Source organism: Sminthopsis crassicaudata, chromosome 4 (assembly GCF_048593235.1).
Source record: "Sminthopsis crassicaudata isolate SCR6 chromosome 4, ASM4859323v1, whole genome shotgun sequence".
Taxonomy (NCBI): Eukaryota; Metazoa; Chordata; class Mammalia; order Dasyuromorphia; family Dasyuridae; genus Sminthopsis; species Sminthopsis crassicaudata.
The window spans coordinates 206,178,671-206,197,705 of record NC_133620.1 but is presented as its reverse complement, the minus strand read 5'-3'; the positions used below and the strand labels follow the sequence as shown (position 1 = coordinate 206,197,705).

The following is a 19,035-nucleotide window of genomic DNA, read 5'->3' as shown; positions in this document are numbered from 1 at the left end:
TGTAATTTATCAAGTACATGTTCCTCTTTCCCTATCTTAGTCTATACAATGTATTCAAACAAACATTTCTTAAATGCCTAACATACAAATGACTTTATGCATTTACCTGCTTTTTTTGAATAAGAAAATATTCAGAATGATAAATATGATCATTTGTGGGATCTTCTACCCATATCCACCAGGGTTCTCCAACTGTACCATGCACCTAGAGAAAAAACAAGATCAGTGTACAAAATGTATTATATATTATGGTATATGTACACAATAAAGATTTCTTACTTGCATGGTAAATTGAAAGAAGGAAAAGAACCAATAAGCTCCTTTTAAAGTTAGATATTACACTGACCAATAAAATAGTTCAAATTATAAATATCTAGATTAATAATGTGAGAAATTTTTGGAGTACCCCCCAAGACTTATTTATATGTGTATCTGAGTGTATTTACTTACAAATTTTATATATATATATATATATATATATGCTACTTTACTACTATGTTATAAAGCTAATGCAAAAACAGAATTTGAAAAATGGTTAAGATAAAGATCAAATAAACATTTTAAAAAATACTTTTATTTTATTTATAAATGATACAACATTCTTTTTGTTCCCATTAGATATAATTAATAGTCAGTCAATAAACATCTGCTAAACATTCACTGTGTTCCAGGCACCTAAATGTTGAGGATATTGAGGAAAAAAAAAAAAGATATTACCTGCCTTCAAGCAGCTGATATCCCTGCAAAGGATCTAGAGAATGTGTTGCAATTATAAATAAAAATTTTTGCTAGCAATAAATTATTCGTTAATTTTGATCAATGTACCTAGCCAAACAGGCATATTCCTTTTTTTAAATGGAAAATAATAATCAAATAACAAGTTATAATAATTTTGAATTTAATAAATTTTCAACAGAAATCTTCTTTTTGGGGGTATAGATATATATTTCCTGTATATAGTACAAAAATAAGTGTCAGTGACTTGTTGCTGGTTTTAACTCACCAAGTTTTAAATTCCAATCCATTCCTTTCTTTACATTATTCTCCTTCTAAAAATGTCATATATTAATTTCCCATGTATGTTTATGTCTTTTAGTTATGTTTTGGTATGAGTATGAAGGAGAGAAAGAAAGACATTCTACCTAAAGTCTAGAGTACAAGAAGGGAAATAATATAAGGCGAGAAAGGTAATTTGGGGCTAGGTGGTTTAGTTTAAAGATTTTAAATGCAAAACGCAATAGCTATTAATTTGTTCTCAAAAGTCAATAGGGAGATATTAGAACCCCTTGAACTGGAATAAGGGGATTAGGATAAAGTGGAGGAGCAGGTTTTGCCTAATGATGTCTGTGGCACAAGCTGTAATGGGCACTCAGATTGGTTAAGTCATTACTGCAGTGAGGGGAGAATGTTTAGTTTAAAATGTAGGAAGAGATCAGAGTGGGGAAATGTGGGGTCATAATAGGTGAAGTTGTGTGTTAGTAACAATCCCCATGACCAATTATGGAAGTTTAGGGAAGCAACAAATCTTTTTATACTCTGATTGGTAGATCTCAAATGACAGGGCTTCCATTCTAGAGATCATTGATCAAGTGCAGAGGTGTCAAAACATGTGATCTACAACAATCCCAGGTGTAGTCTAAACTTGTAATGGGAAATATTTGATAAAACAAATAATGTAACTGAACAGAAATAATTTTAATATATAATTCTCCAAGTCAATATGTGGCTGACAAGAGATCCTTATGTATGGTTTTGTAGTTACTATTGCTGTTCAATTATTTTCAGTCATGTCTGATTCTTTGCGACCATTTGGGGTTTTCTTGGCAAAGATGCTGGAATGGTTTGCCATTTTCTTCTCCAGCTCATTTTGATGATGAAGAAATAGGACAGACAGGATTAGGTGATTTGTCCAGGGTCACAGAACTAATAAGTGTCTGGGGGGTAGACTTTAACTCAGGTCTCCCTTATTCCAGTTGAGCCTGGTTATCTGACTAGTCATTGTAAAATCTGATTAAATAGCACCTATTTCTATCTGAATTTGACACCACCGATATAGGTGACTTGTTCAAAATGAAAAGATAATATATTTACATCGGTATTTGAGAAAATATGATTAAAAATAATTTTGGAGATGGGGATCAAGATACAATCAAAATGATGATATCTGTAAATAAAAGCTACATGATAGCAATTTATATAAGCAGGTTACTGACTACTGCTTTCAATTCAAACTCAGAGAAAACTTACCAGCAGAAATGGATGGGGGGAGATTAATATAATCTAAGTTGGTATTTATTTAGCATTTTATATTTGTAAAAAGTTTTAAAATAATTTTTATAAGTTCTTCACATGAACTCAGAGACATGACTAATATAATTTTATATGTATTAAAGATGTAGTATACCAAATTATAAAAAGATTAAGCAATTTCCTGAGTCCAAATTAGTGGCCAATTTAGATTAAAATTCAGGTTCTCTGATTCTTCAGTTGCAAATTTTTGGAAATAATGTTTTTAAGTAATTTAAATTAGATATATACCTTCTATGAGCCTTCAAATTTGAATTAACTTTTGCTTTTTCTAGAATTTCCATGTAGGATTTGATTATGAAATAGGTTTCCCAGTACATTAAAAAAAAAAAAAAAAAAAAAAGGTGGCAATAAATTTAAAAAATTTATAAATGGTATTGAGAGTTTTGTTACCAGTGTAACAAATACACCAAATGAAAACCAAAAGGAAATCTTTGACATAATAAAAATGGGAAAATATAAATCTTCATTCTACATAAACAATGAGATATCTTTGTTAAGAAAATAAAAACTGAAATTTGTGTTGTTAAATTAAAAAGCATCATTTCCTCCCCTCCAATTGATGGTTGTTAAAAAGTTAGTACTTAAGTCATTCTTATTCCAACATTTTTAATGTATGAAATAATTACAATCTTAACTGATGAAAAACAGAATCATTTTTAAAATTATGGAAGTTACTTACACTTTTGAAGCAGAACTGTGTGACTTGAAGTAATGAATGAAGAGCAAAGAAAATTGCATGAAACATGCCATTAGGGACTTGATGGGACTATTTGTGTTTCTTAACAATGTATATAGGCCATGTGTGTAGAATAAAAGCAACATGTATTGTAAAAACATGGCATGACCAAAGGACAAGAAAAGAAAAAGCCCTTTTGTGTCTTTTATTTCCCTTTATATGATCTTTTTGAGCTTCTGAATCTCAGGTAAATTCTGTGCATCTGGTGCCACCATGAGGAAGATGAGTTAGAGATCCAGATTATTACAAAAATTTCTTTTAAAATGTACTCAGAGTCCAAGATCAAACCTGTGATATATGAATTGTAGCCCAGAATTAAAATTTTAAAGTCATATCAAATTCACATTGATTTTCTGAATGCCATGTAGACTTTGATTATGGAACAGATCAGTCAGATTGAGCATACCTTGTATTGGTTATAAACTTACCTTTCTTCTGATTTCCTGATGTTTATAATAAATTGTTAAGTAGTTGAAATGTCAGTTTTCCTAGAACTACAAAGTTCTTCTATGAGTTTCCTATGTTAATATTATACCTTAGATTAGTATTGCAATTAAGTTAATGTGACTCACATTTTTTTGAAAGTATGTGTTAAAGAGTTAAATACAATGTTCTTTTTAACTATAGTTGCTAAGTGTTTTTTGGTTTTACCTGATCGTTCCACTTAAAGTCAGGACAGATGTTCAGCCTCACTCGGAGTACAGTGCGTGTAATGGGCTGGATAGTTGCTTCCAGTGTAATGGAAGGAATCTGATGGACACATTGTTTGACCTTTAGTCCAATATTCACATGATGCAGCATATGACCTGAAAAGAAAATACTAAGAGAATGAAATGTGCATATACAGGAAAAGAAAAACCAAAACAATATGATTAGTAAATAGGATTTTAGGGAAAGTGATTTTATTGCTTTTTTTCTGGTGTCCTATATAAAATGGCTGACATTCTTAACCTGGTATGTTTGAATATTTTGAAACAGGTAAGATGAATTAGAAAAACCATAGCTGTGAAAATCAATGTTAACCTTTATTTGTATTAAACAGAATCCAAAAATTGAGATTTTCCTCCACTTTTTCAGCAGTTCTTCCTTGGTTTTTGTTAGTTGCAGATATAGGCATAATTTGATCACATGGAGGAGAGTGGATCAGATGGCCTTTGGGAAACTATATGGTGTCTTTAATGAACCCAAGTTTAACTTCTGAAACAAAGTCCCAGGCCCTTATTTTATAAAAAACAAAATTCTTTCAATTGAATTATCTAAAATACCTATCTTTAAAGAATTAAAGTGAGGGTCGTCCAAAGGATAACAGAGAAAATCAATATGGACAAGAGTAGGCAGCTATATGATATCAACAGAGAATAAGAGTAAAATATACTGGTCATATAAGAGATGTATGATAGGAAAGAAAGTAGATTAGTTAGTCATGTGATGAAAACAAGGATGGAATATTGATGGAACATGAGCAACTGATGGAATGCCCACCAGTATCCATGCAATATCAATAAATGTAAAGAAATTGTGTGTTGGGAGGTGTCTGTGCAGAGAATGTATAGAAGGACATGGACATGAGCTAGACATTAAGAGAACATGGTTAAGTTGTGATATGTATTAATGTGCAGGGTGCCCAGATCCATTCAAGAAAATATTTTTGGAAATACTAGTGAAGCTTATTATATGGTGCATGAAGCAAAATTCAACTCTTACAACTTTCCACTCTGTGGAATTTTGTACATGGTTTCCAATAATTCCTCCACAGATATCTCCCAGATATACTGGAGGATATCTTCTCATTCTTACATTTGTTGGCTATACTAGGGTATACCTCATGCTAGGCAGCACAATGGAAGGACTACTAGATCTAGAGTCACAATGACCTGAATTCAAATGGAGCCCAAGGTATTTACTGGTTGTGTGAAGGAAAATCATTTTAACCTCTATTTGACTTAGTTTCTTCATCTGTAAATTGGGGAAAATAACAGTACCTACCTTGCTAGGTTACTATGAGGATCAAATGAGATACTTAACCACAAATATAAGAAAAGACAATTAAGCATAGTGCTTGGTACACAGTAGATGTATTTATAAATGCTTATTTCTTACTGTCTTCCCCTTTCATTCTTGATATATGACCATCCCATCTACATTCCAGGTCATAACACATACTTAAAAATATACTCATGCCACATGTAATATTAGAAAGATTTAGTGAGATAACTACAAGATCCTTTAATACTGTTATCATGTTTATTTTGATTTGTATTTCCTCTTGTCTGTTCATTCCTCATCCCAAATGAAAACTTCCTAAATAGTTCATCATTATTCATATGAAACATAATGAATGCAAATCAAAATTTTAAGTATGTTTATAAAGGAAAGAGCAAAATAATGGCTGGAGCACTGCTGAACTATAAAATAAATACTCTTCATATACATCCTCTAGTTCTGTCATCAGAACAAAAATATATTGAATTCACTTTATCATAGCAAGTTTATCCAGCTTCTGATTGAGATGACATAAACAGCTGAAAGCAGATAAGTCATGTGCAAAAGATATCAAAGTAGAAGCAAACAACCATTCAAAATTATATCAAACCAATTTATTGATTAAGTACTCTGTATGTGCCAAGTACTATATTATGTGCTGGGGATATAAATATAATAAAATAATTTGTATTCATGAAAAGTTGGTATTTTGGGGGGAGGGGAAAGATAGCAAACAAATTGAGAAGATAATTACAAAGTAAATACAATGTAATTTGGGAGGGATGGGTATTAGCAATTAGGGGGATCAGCAAAGGCTTCATGTAAAAGAAATTTTGTTAGGTGCAGGTGATTCGGGAGTGCATTCTAGGGATATGAAATACACCAGTGTAAAAGCACAGATATGGCTAATACACATAGACCTTTAAATAATCTTGTAGGAGGAACTAGAAGACCATTTCAACTGGATCATACAGTAAGGGATGAATAATGTACAATGAAGTTGAAAAAGTTTGGAACAATTTATGAATAGTTATGGGTAGCTGGGTAATACAATGAATATAGCAGCAGATCTGAAGTCAGACTTACCTTCATGAGTTTAAATCTGACCTCAAACATTGTAAGCTGTGTGAAAATGTGTAAGTCACTTAACCCTAATACATCCATAAAATGAACTTGAGAAGGCCATGGAAAATGACTCTAGTAACTTTGCCAAGAAAAAACCAAATACAGTCATGAAGAGTTAGATACAACCAAAATATGACTGAACAAATGATGACTTAAAAAAGTTAAAACGAGGTTTGATCCTGCAGGCAACAGGAAAAAAGAGTCTTAAGGAAAATTACTTTTTAGAACAGTAATGTAGCATAGACTACCATTGGGAGACCAATGGTAACAGAAAGATCTATTGTAAGACTAGTGCAATAATTCTGGAAAGAGGTAATGAGGACCTGAACAAAGGTAGCAAGGTAGCATGGTATTCAGACAGTCTGATTCCTTTTTTTCCCGCCAGTCTGTTTTCCAGAGCAATTGTTTTTACTATAAAACATCTCACTTTTTTTCTTTTTTTAGGGGGGTAAGGAGAGAAAGGAGATTCTTTTAATATTTCATGATGTCTTATGAAGTCATTACATTCTATCTGGTTCATTCTACTTTTCAGGGTGTCATTCCCTTGGGATAGGTTTTGTACTTCATTCAAAGCTGCTAATTCTCTTTTCACATTTTTTCTTCTATAGCTTTCATTTTCTCCCCTAATTTTTCCTTTCTTCTTTTAGTTTTATAAAAATAGTTTTAGTTCTTTTTTAAAAACTTTTTTCTTTAGCTCATCTAAGCCTTCTGGTTGGACTTGAATCCAAGCTATATTTTTTTCTGAGATATTACTTGTAGGTATTTTCAAGTTATTCTCTTCTGGGTTTGCTTCTTAAGTTTCCTTGACTTCATAATAGCTCTTTATGTTGAAATTCCTTTCTGTCTACTCAGTTTTCCAGATTACTTCGTGATTTTGGATTTCATGGGGAAACTATCTGGCATGAGCTTCTCTCTTCTTATACTGCTTTTTATAGCTCAAACTGGGAATTCTGTAAGCTCTTAATATTTCCAAAAGTGATGTGAGCTCTAAAAAGATTTGTATCTGTTGATTTCTCACTAGTTGACAAAGTCCCCTTTGATTTGGGATACTTGTACTGTTCATTCCATTGATGGCTTTCATACTAGGACAGAAACTAGAATCAAGTCAATGTTTTATTACTATAATTAGAGCAACATGCTAATTGCTTGCTTGTGAACTTGTTTCTTGTTTAGTACATAGCTAGGGGCTGCTAGCAATAAATCATCTTCACTTGCCCAGTGTGCTGATGTCTACTTTAGCTTCTCTCTGGATGGGGTAGAGTATAATAGAGTTGCCAAATATTACCTGTTCTGCAATTTGTGTTAATTTAGTGATATCCTTGGCTCCCTTCATGCCTTGTAGCTTCCTAGTCTTGTTTGTCTTTTAGTCCTTGGGTGCTTTAAAATTCTGCATGCATTGATCTTGGTCAGACTCAGTCACTAGTGTCTACAAATGTCTCTATCTGTATTCCTTAGCCACTGTGGCTTACTGTATCTTTTTCTTTTTTCTTTCTTTCTTTCTTTTCTTTTCTTTTTTTGAGGCTGGGGTTAAGTGACTTGTCCAGGGTCACACAGCTAGGAAGTGTTAAGTGTCTGAGACCCCATTTGAACTCGGGTCCTTCTGAATTCAGGGCTGATGCTCTGAATGCACTGTGCCACCTAGCTGCCCCTACCATATCTTTTTCTAGAATTTCCCAATTAGAAATCTGGTGCATTTATTAAGTCTTTGGGAAAGGATTCAATGAAGGAGTTAGGATGCACTTTTTCCTAATATTTTATCAACATGGTTCAACTTCAAGTTAACAGCACAGAGAGAATGAACTCATGAATACTGATGATCTCACTGATAATAGAGAAGTGTTAGAAGCAAAGGAGAGAGGGTTTTCAAAAAACACTCCCAAATAGGGAATATGATATGAGAGATGAATCAGTAAAGAAGCCTGAAAAGGAGTAGTTTCAAAGGCCCAGACAGAGAGATGGTCTTGGCAAGAGGAAGGGCTACTCCATTGACAGAGATTAGGGAAAATAAGAGAAAGTAGGGTTTGATATCAAGGAATTTTGAGATTTAACAGAATGGGAGGGAAGGGAGTTTGTGACAAATGGTCTCATATCATTTAAAGAGGAGACAGGTTCTCAAGGTGGAATTAGCTGGGAGTATAGGAAGTTTGAAGAAAAGAACTGAAGGTCTGAGAAAAGCTTTCCCAGAGAATAAAAAAAGAAAACAGGGAAGAACAAAAGTACTGCTTTAATACTGATGCTACAATTCTTTAATGCTATAATTCTTTAAGGATCTATGGATTTGATAGTCTTGCCTCTGGTGATGAAGATAAATACTCAACAGACTTTTCTAAATTCTTATGACTAAAAAAACCCACCACCCTTTATTGATTAGCCTTTTTGAATTCAGTTGAATATATTGTGCTTATATCTGAAGTTTTTCCTGCTTATTAAACCTCTGAGAATCTTTGTCCTGCTGACATAACCTTTGAAAACTCAGGATTCCTTACACTCCACAATGAGGCACCAAAGTAGGACATTAGTAAAAACATTACTAAGACACAGCTGTTTTAAATTTCTAAAGCTTTTTAGAGTTGAAAAGAGATTTACCTATGTTATTTCAATTGATCCTCCTAGTAATCTAATTTGTTATATTATTATGCAAATACTAATATATTTATTTTATTTTTTTTACTAATATATTTATTTTATTTTTTTTTTTAAAAGAGGTTCATAAAAATTAACTGGCCTTCCAAAAGTAAAAAAAAGCTATTGTGATTAAACCATAACAAAAACCAGGTCTCCCAAACCTGAGTCTAGTGATCCTTTTTTTCTCTAGACCCTGCTGTTAGTACAATGATAAAATAACAGTTTCCACAAGAAAAGATTACTAGGTTTCATAATCATAAGAAAAATTAATGTGAAATATCATAATGATCTTTTTTAATAGAATAAAGATTTTATTCCAAATACTATTTTAAAAACAATTCTTCTTACCTATTTCATCTTTCCTCATGTCTTTCAACTTATCTATAGTAAGTTTCTTTTCTTCTAATTTTGTAAGGACAGATGGTGGTAACACTGAAAATTGTCTCAGAGGGCTAGCCCAACCCCACAATCGTTTGTCAATGACTTTGCTGAGGTTCAAAAGCCGATAAGTCATGGCAGGCCACCGTTTCCTGAGAGCAACTTCAAAAAGGGCACGCACAATTCTAGCTGCATTCTGTAGAACAAAAGGAAGGGAGTACAGAAAAGGAAGAAAAGATGAGATGTTAAACTTTCAAGTTTCCTAGTAAATGTCAGTCAGTTAACAAGTATTTTTAAAGTACTTACTATATCCCAGATATTATGTTTAGTGCTAAGAAGACAGGGAAAGGCAAAAACTGTCCCTATTCTTATGGAGCTCAAAAAAGGAATAAGGAAAAGTGTGAAGAACATATACAAAAGATTATATTGAGTAAATGGAAAGCAGTTATATCAGAGAAGGCACTAACTGAATCATTCAGATACAAATTAAAAAAAAAATGAAATTGGAGTATTTTTAAAAATATTCTTTAAACATCTTTTTTTCTGTCCCTTAAAGCCCACTGTAAAATGTTTTTACTATGAAATTATCCTAACATTTTTCTATTAAAATAATAATAATTTGTTGCAACAAAGAAGAAAAAAATTTTAAAAAATTAAAATTAAAAAAATTAAATAGCCAGCAACTTACTTGGAAGGAAAATTTAATTTTTTTAAAATATTAAACAGTATATATTAAGTTATGTACTAAGGGTGACTCTCCTGGAGGCAATATATGACAAGGGAATAAGATTTGGACAAGATTATTATCACTAATGTAAATATAAATGTAGTATAAATGTCAAAGGTACCAAAACAAGTGTTGAGGGAAGGCAATGCAAAAGTCTGAAATTATCAGCTGTATGTGTTAAGCTCTTCTAATCCTATAAGTTAAGGTGTATCCAGTAGCAGAATATGGTAAGACATTTTTCTAGCAAGCAAAAAAGCTGATAAGTTCTTGTATATTTTAGAAATGAGAAGGCGAGGGTTCCACTGTTCTACCTTAATGCAACCTCCATTGGGATAGCACATTCAATTCTTGTCACCACAGTTTAAGAACACTGATAAGCTGCATGGTACAAAGAGGAGTAAAATCAAAATGCAAGGTTTTGAGTTCATGTCATATTAGAACTAGGGAATCTTTAGGCCACAGAAGAAAAGACTAATAGGAGGGTTGGGACTGAGATGCAGAAAGAAATAGCTGTCTAAATATTTAAAGGGCTCTTGTGTGGAAGGATTTTTTCTATTTGATTTTAGAAGAAAGAAGGCACTAGGGAACTAGGTACGATACAGTGGGCATTTCTTTTGTTTATAGATTACACTAGAGGTTCATTGAAATCTCTTTTAACCATCAAATTCTCTGATTCTTGGAGAATTTTATTATTATTTTTTTTTTAGTTTTAGCAAAATTCAGGAAAAGTTCGGGTTTCAATTCCTATCCAAGGGGAAGGAATTTAAGAAAAAGAATATGAGGATGAAAGCTAATTTGTTCAAAGTAAAGGAAAGATTCTAAAGGAAATCCTTTGGAGGGCAAAGGAAGATTAATATTATGGAAGACTAGAACTGAGGAGTATAGCAATGAAGGTGAAGGGAGAAAAAGTAGGCAAAGGAGAGGTCTTTCTTCTTTTGGAGATTATGTTTAATATTTCAGATCAATGCACATCAGAGTTTTATGCAAGAGTATAACAGCAGCTTGCATTCCAAGACCTGAAAAACAATAAAATGCCAATACTTTTATTATTCTAGGGTTTAATAATAGATAGAATAGGATTCTCAAGAGCATCTAGTAGACCTCCAATTATATAGGAAACCTAACTTTTGTCTGAATGCTACATAGGACACAAAACTAGCAAATACCCTTTCCCCACATTAACTTTAACCCTTTAGGACCTGTATGTGCCAAAATGTTTGTGGCAGCTCTTCTTGTAGTGGCTAGAAACTGGAAAATGAATGGATGCCCATCAATTGGAGAATGGTTGGGTAAATTATGGTATATGAAGGTTATGGAATACTATTGTTCTGTAAGAAATGACCAGCAGGATGAATACAGAGAGGCTTGGAGAGACTTACATGAACTGATACTGAGTGAAACGAGCAGAACCAGGAAATCATTACACATTTCAACAACAATACTGTATGAGGATGTATTCTGATGGAAGTGGATATCTTCAACATAGAGAAGATCTAATCCAGTTCCAATTGATCAATGATGGATAGAATCAGCTACACCCAGAGAAGGAACATTGGGAAATGAGTATAAACTGTTTGCATTTTTTTCCCCCCAGGTTATTTTTACCTTCCGAATCCAATTCTTCCTTTGCAACAACAACAACAACAACCAAATTCGGTTCTGCACATATATTTTGTATCTAGGATATACTATAACATATTTAATATGTATGGGAATGCCTGCCATCTAGGGGAGGGGATGGAGGGAAGGAGAGGAAAATTCGGAATAGAAGGGAATACAAGGGATAATGTTGTAAAAAATTACCTATGCATATGTTTTTTATTTTATTTTTTTATTTTTTCTGAGGCGGGGGTTAATTGACTTGCCCAGGGTCACACAGCTAGGAAGTGTTAAGTGTCTGAGACTACATTTGAACTCGGGTCCTCCTGAATTCAAGGCTAGTGCTCTATCCACTGTGTCACCTAGCTACCCCTACCTATGCATATGTACTGTTAAAAATGTTATAATTATAAAATTAATTTAAAAAAAAAACTTCAAAAAAAAAGTTATCATTCTACCTTAAAAAAACAAACAAACAAACAAACAAAAAAAACACTTTAACCCTTTAGTGATTCATACTTTTCAGAAAAATATAGCATTAAAGTTTTATTTTAGGCATTGGTATAGCTCATGTTTTAAGAAAAAGCAGTGGAGGGAGGGAGGGGATAATTTGGAAAAATGAATAAAAAAAAAAAAAGAAAGAAAAAGAAAAAGCAGGAAAAGGAAAGGTTTTTCTTCTTTTGGGGATTATGTTTAGTACTTCAGATCAATGCACATCAGAGTTTTATGTAGAGTATAACAGCAGCTTGTATTCCAAAACCTGAAAACCAATAAAGTACCAATACTTTTAATATTCTAGGGTTTAGTAATAGATAGAATAGGATTCTCAAGAGCATCTAGTAGATCTCCAATTATATAGGAAACCTAACTTTTGTCTGAATGCTACATAGGACACAAAACTAGCAAATACCCTTTCCCCACATTAACTTTAACCCTTTAGTGATTCATAGTTTTCAGAAAAATATAGCACTAAAGTTTTATTTTAGGCACTGGTATAGCAGGAACACTGATTTTGAAAAGACAGAATACAAATTCAAAAGTGTGGCTTTTTTTCGCTCTGTGACATTGGGTAAATATGTGAATCTCTGTTCCTTCAACTATAAAATGAAAGATGCGATGATATGATAACTTTGCTGAATGATCTTCTGGATCAACAATTATAAGTGAGGTGTAAAATGGGAGTGGGAATGGGATTGGAGGAGGTTGCTAGTTTATTGTCCTATGCAAAATCCAAAAAAAAGTGTATTTCCTATGTAAGATGAGGTCACCAGATGTTCTTGAAGTATGCTATTTTACTGACTACATTAAGCCCTAGAATACTAAAGGGACATTTCAATGAGATGTACAACCAATCACGAGAAAATGGTCAATAAATATATTTAGGAAAAATCAAAGGATGAAAAATGAATGTTTACTATCAAACCTACTTTATATGTTTGTTTATAATTTATTGACTTATTATATCATTACCTGCTTTTGGCTAAGCCATGTAATAAGATTGAGATATATCAGATAGGTATACTAGAGGGTATATAGACTGGTACACATAGAATTTTCAAAATTCTAGAAGACTTCTAGAGCCTTAGATAGTTTTTTTCATGGAGGATTTACTGAAGTCCATGGACAAGAACTGAATAAAATGAGAAGGTATGGGATAGATAATACTAATGGAGGAGGTACTGACATTGAGATTATATATCTACTGAAATGCTGAATAAGTTTTTTTGCTTCATATTTGTTATTTCAATAGTACAGGGAGCCTGTAAAAAGAAAACTTCCTATACTAATGGACCAGAACTGCTGTGCAAATTTTAGTCTTAGTCACTAGAGTCTAATTTTAAAGGGTGAAAGATAGTATCATAAAGTAACTTTATGGAGGCCTACCATGTTCACTACATTATGGAAAGGACATCTATGTCCTTTGGTGCTAGCTCCAGCAGCGTAATATTAGGCTGCGTGATCTACAATTTATCTAAACAATATAGTCCTTATATTCTCATTTCACTATCTGGTAAAATAAGACACCATAATCATCAAGACTAAGCTAGGTATCCTCACTGTCTCCTAATAAAATTAAGCTTTTAAACAATTATATTATTGTTAACATATATAGTTTCAGATAAAACTGTGAAATATTAAAGTTTCCTAGATTTGACATTAACTTTCAAGATAAAAGTTACTGTGGTATATGTATGTGTTTGTATACACACACACATACATACACACACACACAATACCATATCCAAAAGAGTATTGCCAAGTATAAGAGTTCTTATGAAGTACATATTGTTCTCTGATATTCAACTGGAGAATGACATGTAACCTCAGATCACTGGAAAAATGGGATAAGTTAAAGTTTCTCATCACACCTGTTTCCACTTTTTATATTTCATGAAATCATCACCCAGATACTATTTTTATTACAAAGTACAATGCTTTCAATTAATATATTAATGTACCAAAGTCACATTTACAAACTCTTTCTTTCTTCTCATGTTTTAAGTTATTTTAAATAATGCCCTTGTATTTGTTGTAATGTGTAACATAACTTTCCATGAAAATATCTTTCAAATATTATGCCTTTATACTTTAAAACAATATACTCTTCCTACTTTCATCCCATAACATCACATTCCTTCATTTTCACAAAATTTATTACATATAATGAAGTTTAATAAAAATATCTGCATGTGACTGTCTTTATTTTTATTCAAATTTTATTATTAATTAATGAAATATAATGGAAATGTAGGATGTTCTTAACAGAGAAAGACAAATTTTAAAAGAAAGTTTGTTAGGATGAAAAAGCTCATTTAAAGGAGCAAATATTTTTTTCCTCTTCATTTAATGGAAAAGAAGATTGTAAACAAAATGACCTACATTGCCCTCATGAAAAGCAGGCCCAAACTGAATTATCAAAGAGTTTAAGACATCATTTTTTAAAACGTTACACATTCATGAGCTTTATGAGTTTAAGATAACACTTTCCTTTAAGATCCCAACATTATGACCTAAGGGGTCAGGTGAAAGGTTTGTCTGTCAAGGGTATGAATATGATCACATTTGAAATGAAGTTGGTACAAGATATATTTATTTGACTTAGGGTTTAAGTAGGAATGTGTATTACATAACATACAGACATATATTTGAAAAGTTTCAAGCTTTCTAAGATCCTTTGCATTTTAAAACCCCATTATATCCTTGTCTTCTATAGCTTTTTATAAACAAAAACCATAATTATATTAGATTTTTAAATAAACAGATGGTCATTAGAATTATTGTAACTAAGAATTCTCATCCTCTGATTTTCATAAGTCTAGAAAATAAAAAGACTAATTTAAAGCATTTTTGTTAAGAGATATATAAGCCTAAAGAAATGTAGCCCTTTCATTTATTAAAAGTTTCTCATAGAACTAAGTTATAAAACTCCTATATAAAATAAGTTAATTATATAAGAAAAATTGAGAGTGAATGAGAAAAATAAAAAAAATTCTTACCTGTGCAACATAAGCAGAATCTGATATCAGGGAAAAACTATCCATCTCTCCTCGGCTTATATATGTTTGAAGAAGGATATTTATTTTTCCATAACTATTTTCTACACCTCCAGGAGCAGAGAGTTCACAGAAATTATTCAATAAAACATCTAACTCCTCTATTTCCTCTTCTCTGACCTATACGGGAAAAAAAATCTTTAAAAAATAACTAAGGACTGATTTTTAAAGGAAAACATTACTATAAAATTAAACCTACTTTATTCATTTTTGAAAAAAAAATCCATTTTGCTATAAATATATTTCTTTTTTAATGCTAACAATCGTCCCACATACACATACATACAACACTGCTAATAAAATGTTATTTGAAATGGTCTTAATACTCATAAAATTACATTATTATTTATCACTAATGTTAAGGTTGCTACTGACATGAAAAAATTTAAAATGACACAAAAATTCAATCTTTTAATCAAATTTTATTTGACCAGAGTAAAACCTCTGTTCATCTAGATAAGTGTGATCTAGAATTAACATTGTATGCATATATTACATAATATATTAGTACCTCAAGACTGAAGAACTATGATTCATGGTATTAAAGTTTTCACTGTTAATAAGATTAATAAAGTAAAGAAAAATTTATGTTTGAGTTGAATAAAACAAAACATTTAATATTTTAACATTTTATTGTATCATTATACATTATATAAAATATTATATACATTTGACTTTGTGATTTCCTAAGAATTTCTGTTAACAAAAACCTATTTAATAGAAGCAGTTATCTGATTTGGATAGTACAGAGCCAACATGTGATGGCATGATGTGACAACAAATCACACTGGAGTTATATAATTTTGCTAGCTTGAAACAATTTCCTTTATTCTGAAATACTGCATGCTACCCAGCTTATATTTTTCTAAGATAAAAATTCTGTAAAGAGAGAGTTGTATAGTGTTTTTAAAGAGATACAAATAATCTTACCTTAATTTGCTCAAATTCTTCAGCTTTAGACACTATAGCAAGGATATCTCCTTCTGTTTTATGAGCATCAAAGAGTTCGTTGAAGGTCTACCAAAATATGTTTAATATTTAATTGTTATTGTAAAGAAAAGTTTAATATATTAATTTAAATTACTAAATATCAATTATAACTTTTACACACACAAACTTTCTCTCTTTCTCTCAAAAGCATCTACCTAGCACACCCCAAGAGGTTTTAATGTCTTTGGAACACTATTTCCTATATCATACTTTTGGATGCATTATTTCATTCACTTAAGTCAATTTCTAAAACATGCATTAGCATGAGATCTTTAAAAGTACAAATTTTTATTTAAATTTCTATTATAAGATCACTAAAAATTTGGATCTCTTGTTCTCTTTCAAGGTGTGTACATTCACATAACACATAAACTTGTCAATTTACATATCCTATAAAATTCAGAATAGAACAAGTAGGGATATATAGCTTGTCTCCTGTTGCCAAGACTTTGAAAATTTTACTAAGAAGGATATGCAGGATAGTTTAGATCAAATAAAAAAAAAAAATAAAAATACAAGGAATGGGCATAGAGGAGGGCAGAAAAGGAACGAGAAATGGCTTGGAAACAACATTAAAAATAATTTTTTTAAAATTGTATAACAATAGTGTAATAATACATTAGAATGACACTGTACTTCAAGATTTGTAAAGTGCACCTTCATATCAATACTATTAAAGATACTTTAAGCAATATCATCTTCAAGTTACTAATGAAGATAATGAGGCAAAAAGAGGTTAAATAAGTAATCAAGGTCCTGCAACTGCTAAGTTTTATGGGCAACAAGAAAACTTATCTTCTCCCTGATTCCAAATGCATTTGGCTCTTTTTACTCTACCACACTGCCTTTCTCCCTACTTTCTTGTTCAAAAAGTCCTCTTGTATTTAACTCATTCTCATAATCCAATATAAAGTAACTGATAATCTATCAGAAAATGATTGAATGAGTGGCAAAAACAGTGACTTGGGAAAAGGAAATTCTGTAGTTAGCTATAAACTATTGGATAAGAGTAATAAGATGTGATATGACATCATAAAAAGATGCAAGCATAATAAAAAGTAATATATGGTTTTCAAAAGGCTGAAAGAACACTGGCATTATAATATCCTCTGAAATGTAAAACATGTACAGTCCTGGGTCCATATAATTGGCATGCAAATGTTATGGAGATATAATCCATACAGTTTGTTAATTTTTTTGCTAATGCTGTCAAATATATTTCTTGATATTTGGCTCTATGTTATAACAATGGTCACTGGCACATTCTTAGGACCAACTAAGTCCATCTAGAGGAAGGCATGTAACTCTATAATCGATTGATCAAAAAATCGACAATTATTAAAAAACTGCAGTGTTCCAAGGATTGTTTTTAGTTCTGGGAATATAAATACAGGAGTTAGATAATGTCCAGATTTACTGGTGGAAGACTAAGGATGGGCATGGAATTCAGCATATCTACAATCATGCAAATATAGGATTATATAAAAGAAATAGCAATTAGGGGTAGGAGATACACACACACATATATGTACACACAAGCGCACACACACAAGCTGTGTGTAAGCTTGAATAAGGACGAAGTGTTAATATTCTGTGTCTGGGGCTATTAATCGTGTGTATATATATATATAAAAATAAATTTTTGGTGCTTAAGATAGCACGTGTAATAAAAACGATGATCCACCCAGCCAAAGCAGTTAGCAGTTAACCTTTTGGTATTGTCCTATATTTTTATAATCCTTGCTAGAGTAGTGCCTCAGAAAATAAATAGTGTGTTGTCATATCATGAAGCTTTTTCAGCTTTGCAGAACTTAATAGGGCTTGCAACCATACTTCTACCTTCACAAAAGATGACAGAGTACACTATAAAAAAGCTGCCTTTGATATTAGGAGGATTGTGACTCAAGTTCCATCTTAACATAGAGGAGCTAAGAAGTACAGTATAACTCCCCACCACTTATGGCCCCACGCAATTCTTTAAGACTTCCAATTAAACAGAAGAGGCTGCATTGTCTGAATGATTTTTCTCATTGGACATTCCTAATAATAATAATAATAAACCCATAGGTCTAATACAAAAAAATTTCTGAAAAATGCTTAACTTTTTTTCTTAAATAAGGTAATGGAGGCAAAAGGCCGGGCTATCAATAAATTTATTGCTGAAATTTTATTTATTATACTCAGTGTAATACCTCAATGGTGTTGTATTTAATATAGTAGTGGCTGGCAGTCCTGCCCAAATCTGTTGAAGAAAAATATCCAGTCCGTTCTTCAAAACGAATCATGCGGGCCTTGTCCAATTTTCGTCCAACTTCAATAACTAATTGTTCTCGATGTTTCTCTAATGTTGGATCCATCTACAGAAGACCCAGAGTAAATGATGAAATATCCTTTTTAATTGGACTACAATTTTCAAACAGGTAATTATAACAATTACTTAATTTTGTTATTGACATCTTAGAGGAGACAACTTTCCTTATCACCACTACTTAAGAAATGCATGTTTCATAATTTTATAGCTACAATTATGTAATTAGTGAAAAATTATACTATAATTATGAAATAAAAAAAAGAACTGTATGCTCACAGAAATTATTTGTATGGTACTGTGTAATAATCCTTTAAAATATAAAATAAAAATTTTTCAAATTACTGATTGATCTGTGCTACTGGGCAGTTTTTAAAATTCTTCAGATTTTGATATATTTAAACATGATACCTTTCACAGAGTAACTTATGTTTGTCGAATTTAATAGAAAATAATCTGCATTTTTTACCTCTACAATTTAACAACCTGTGAGGGAGATATTGTAATTACTGCCATTTCATAGATGAAGAAAATGAAGCACTGAGAAGGTAAACATCTCATCCAGGATCACACAGCTAAACAGGAACTGGAGATGGATTTGAACTCAAGTATTTCTGACTCCAGAACCTATGCTCTAGGACATATAACTACCACCACCAGCTATCATTTATATATCATCTTAAGTTTTACAAAGAACTTT

General features: G+C 31.7%; 1 protein-coding gene across 3 annotated transcripts in view; it reads right to left on the bottom strand.

Moving 5' to 3' along the window:
- ASCC3 (activating signal cointegrator 1 complex subunit 3) overlaps positions 1-19,035 on the bottom strand; it is a 325,569-nt gene that overhangs the window by 141,378 nt on the left and 165,156 nt on the right. For all 3 annotated transcript variants that reach the window (XM_074310218.1, XM_074310220.1, XM_074310219.1), the window contains exons 18-23: positions 18,220-18,384; positions 15,968-16,054; positions 14,981-15,157; positions 9,128-9,353; positions 3,698-3,852; positions 107-205 (exon numbers count right to left, since the gene is read on the bottom strand). In XM_074310218.1, coding sequence (XP_074166319.1) covers positions 107-205; positions 3,698-3,852; positions 9,128-9,353; positions 14,981-15,157; positions 15,968-16,054; positions 18,220-18,384 — 909 coding nt within the window. The remainder of the gene's footprint in view (positions 1-106; positions 206-3,697; positions 3,853-9,127; positions 9,354-14,980; positions 15,158-15,967; positions 16,055-18,219; positions 18,385-19,035) is intronic.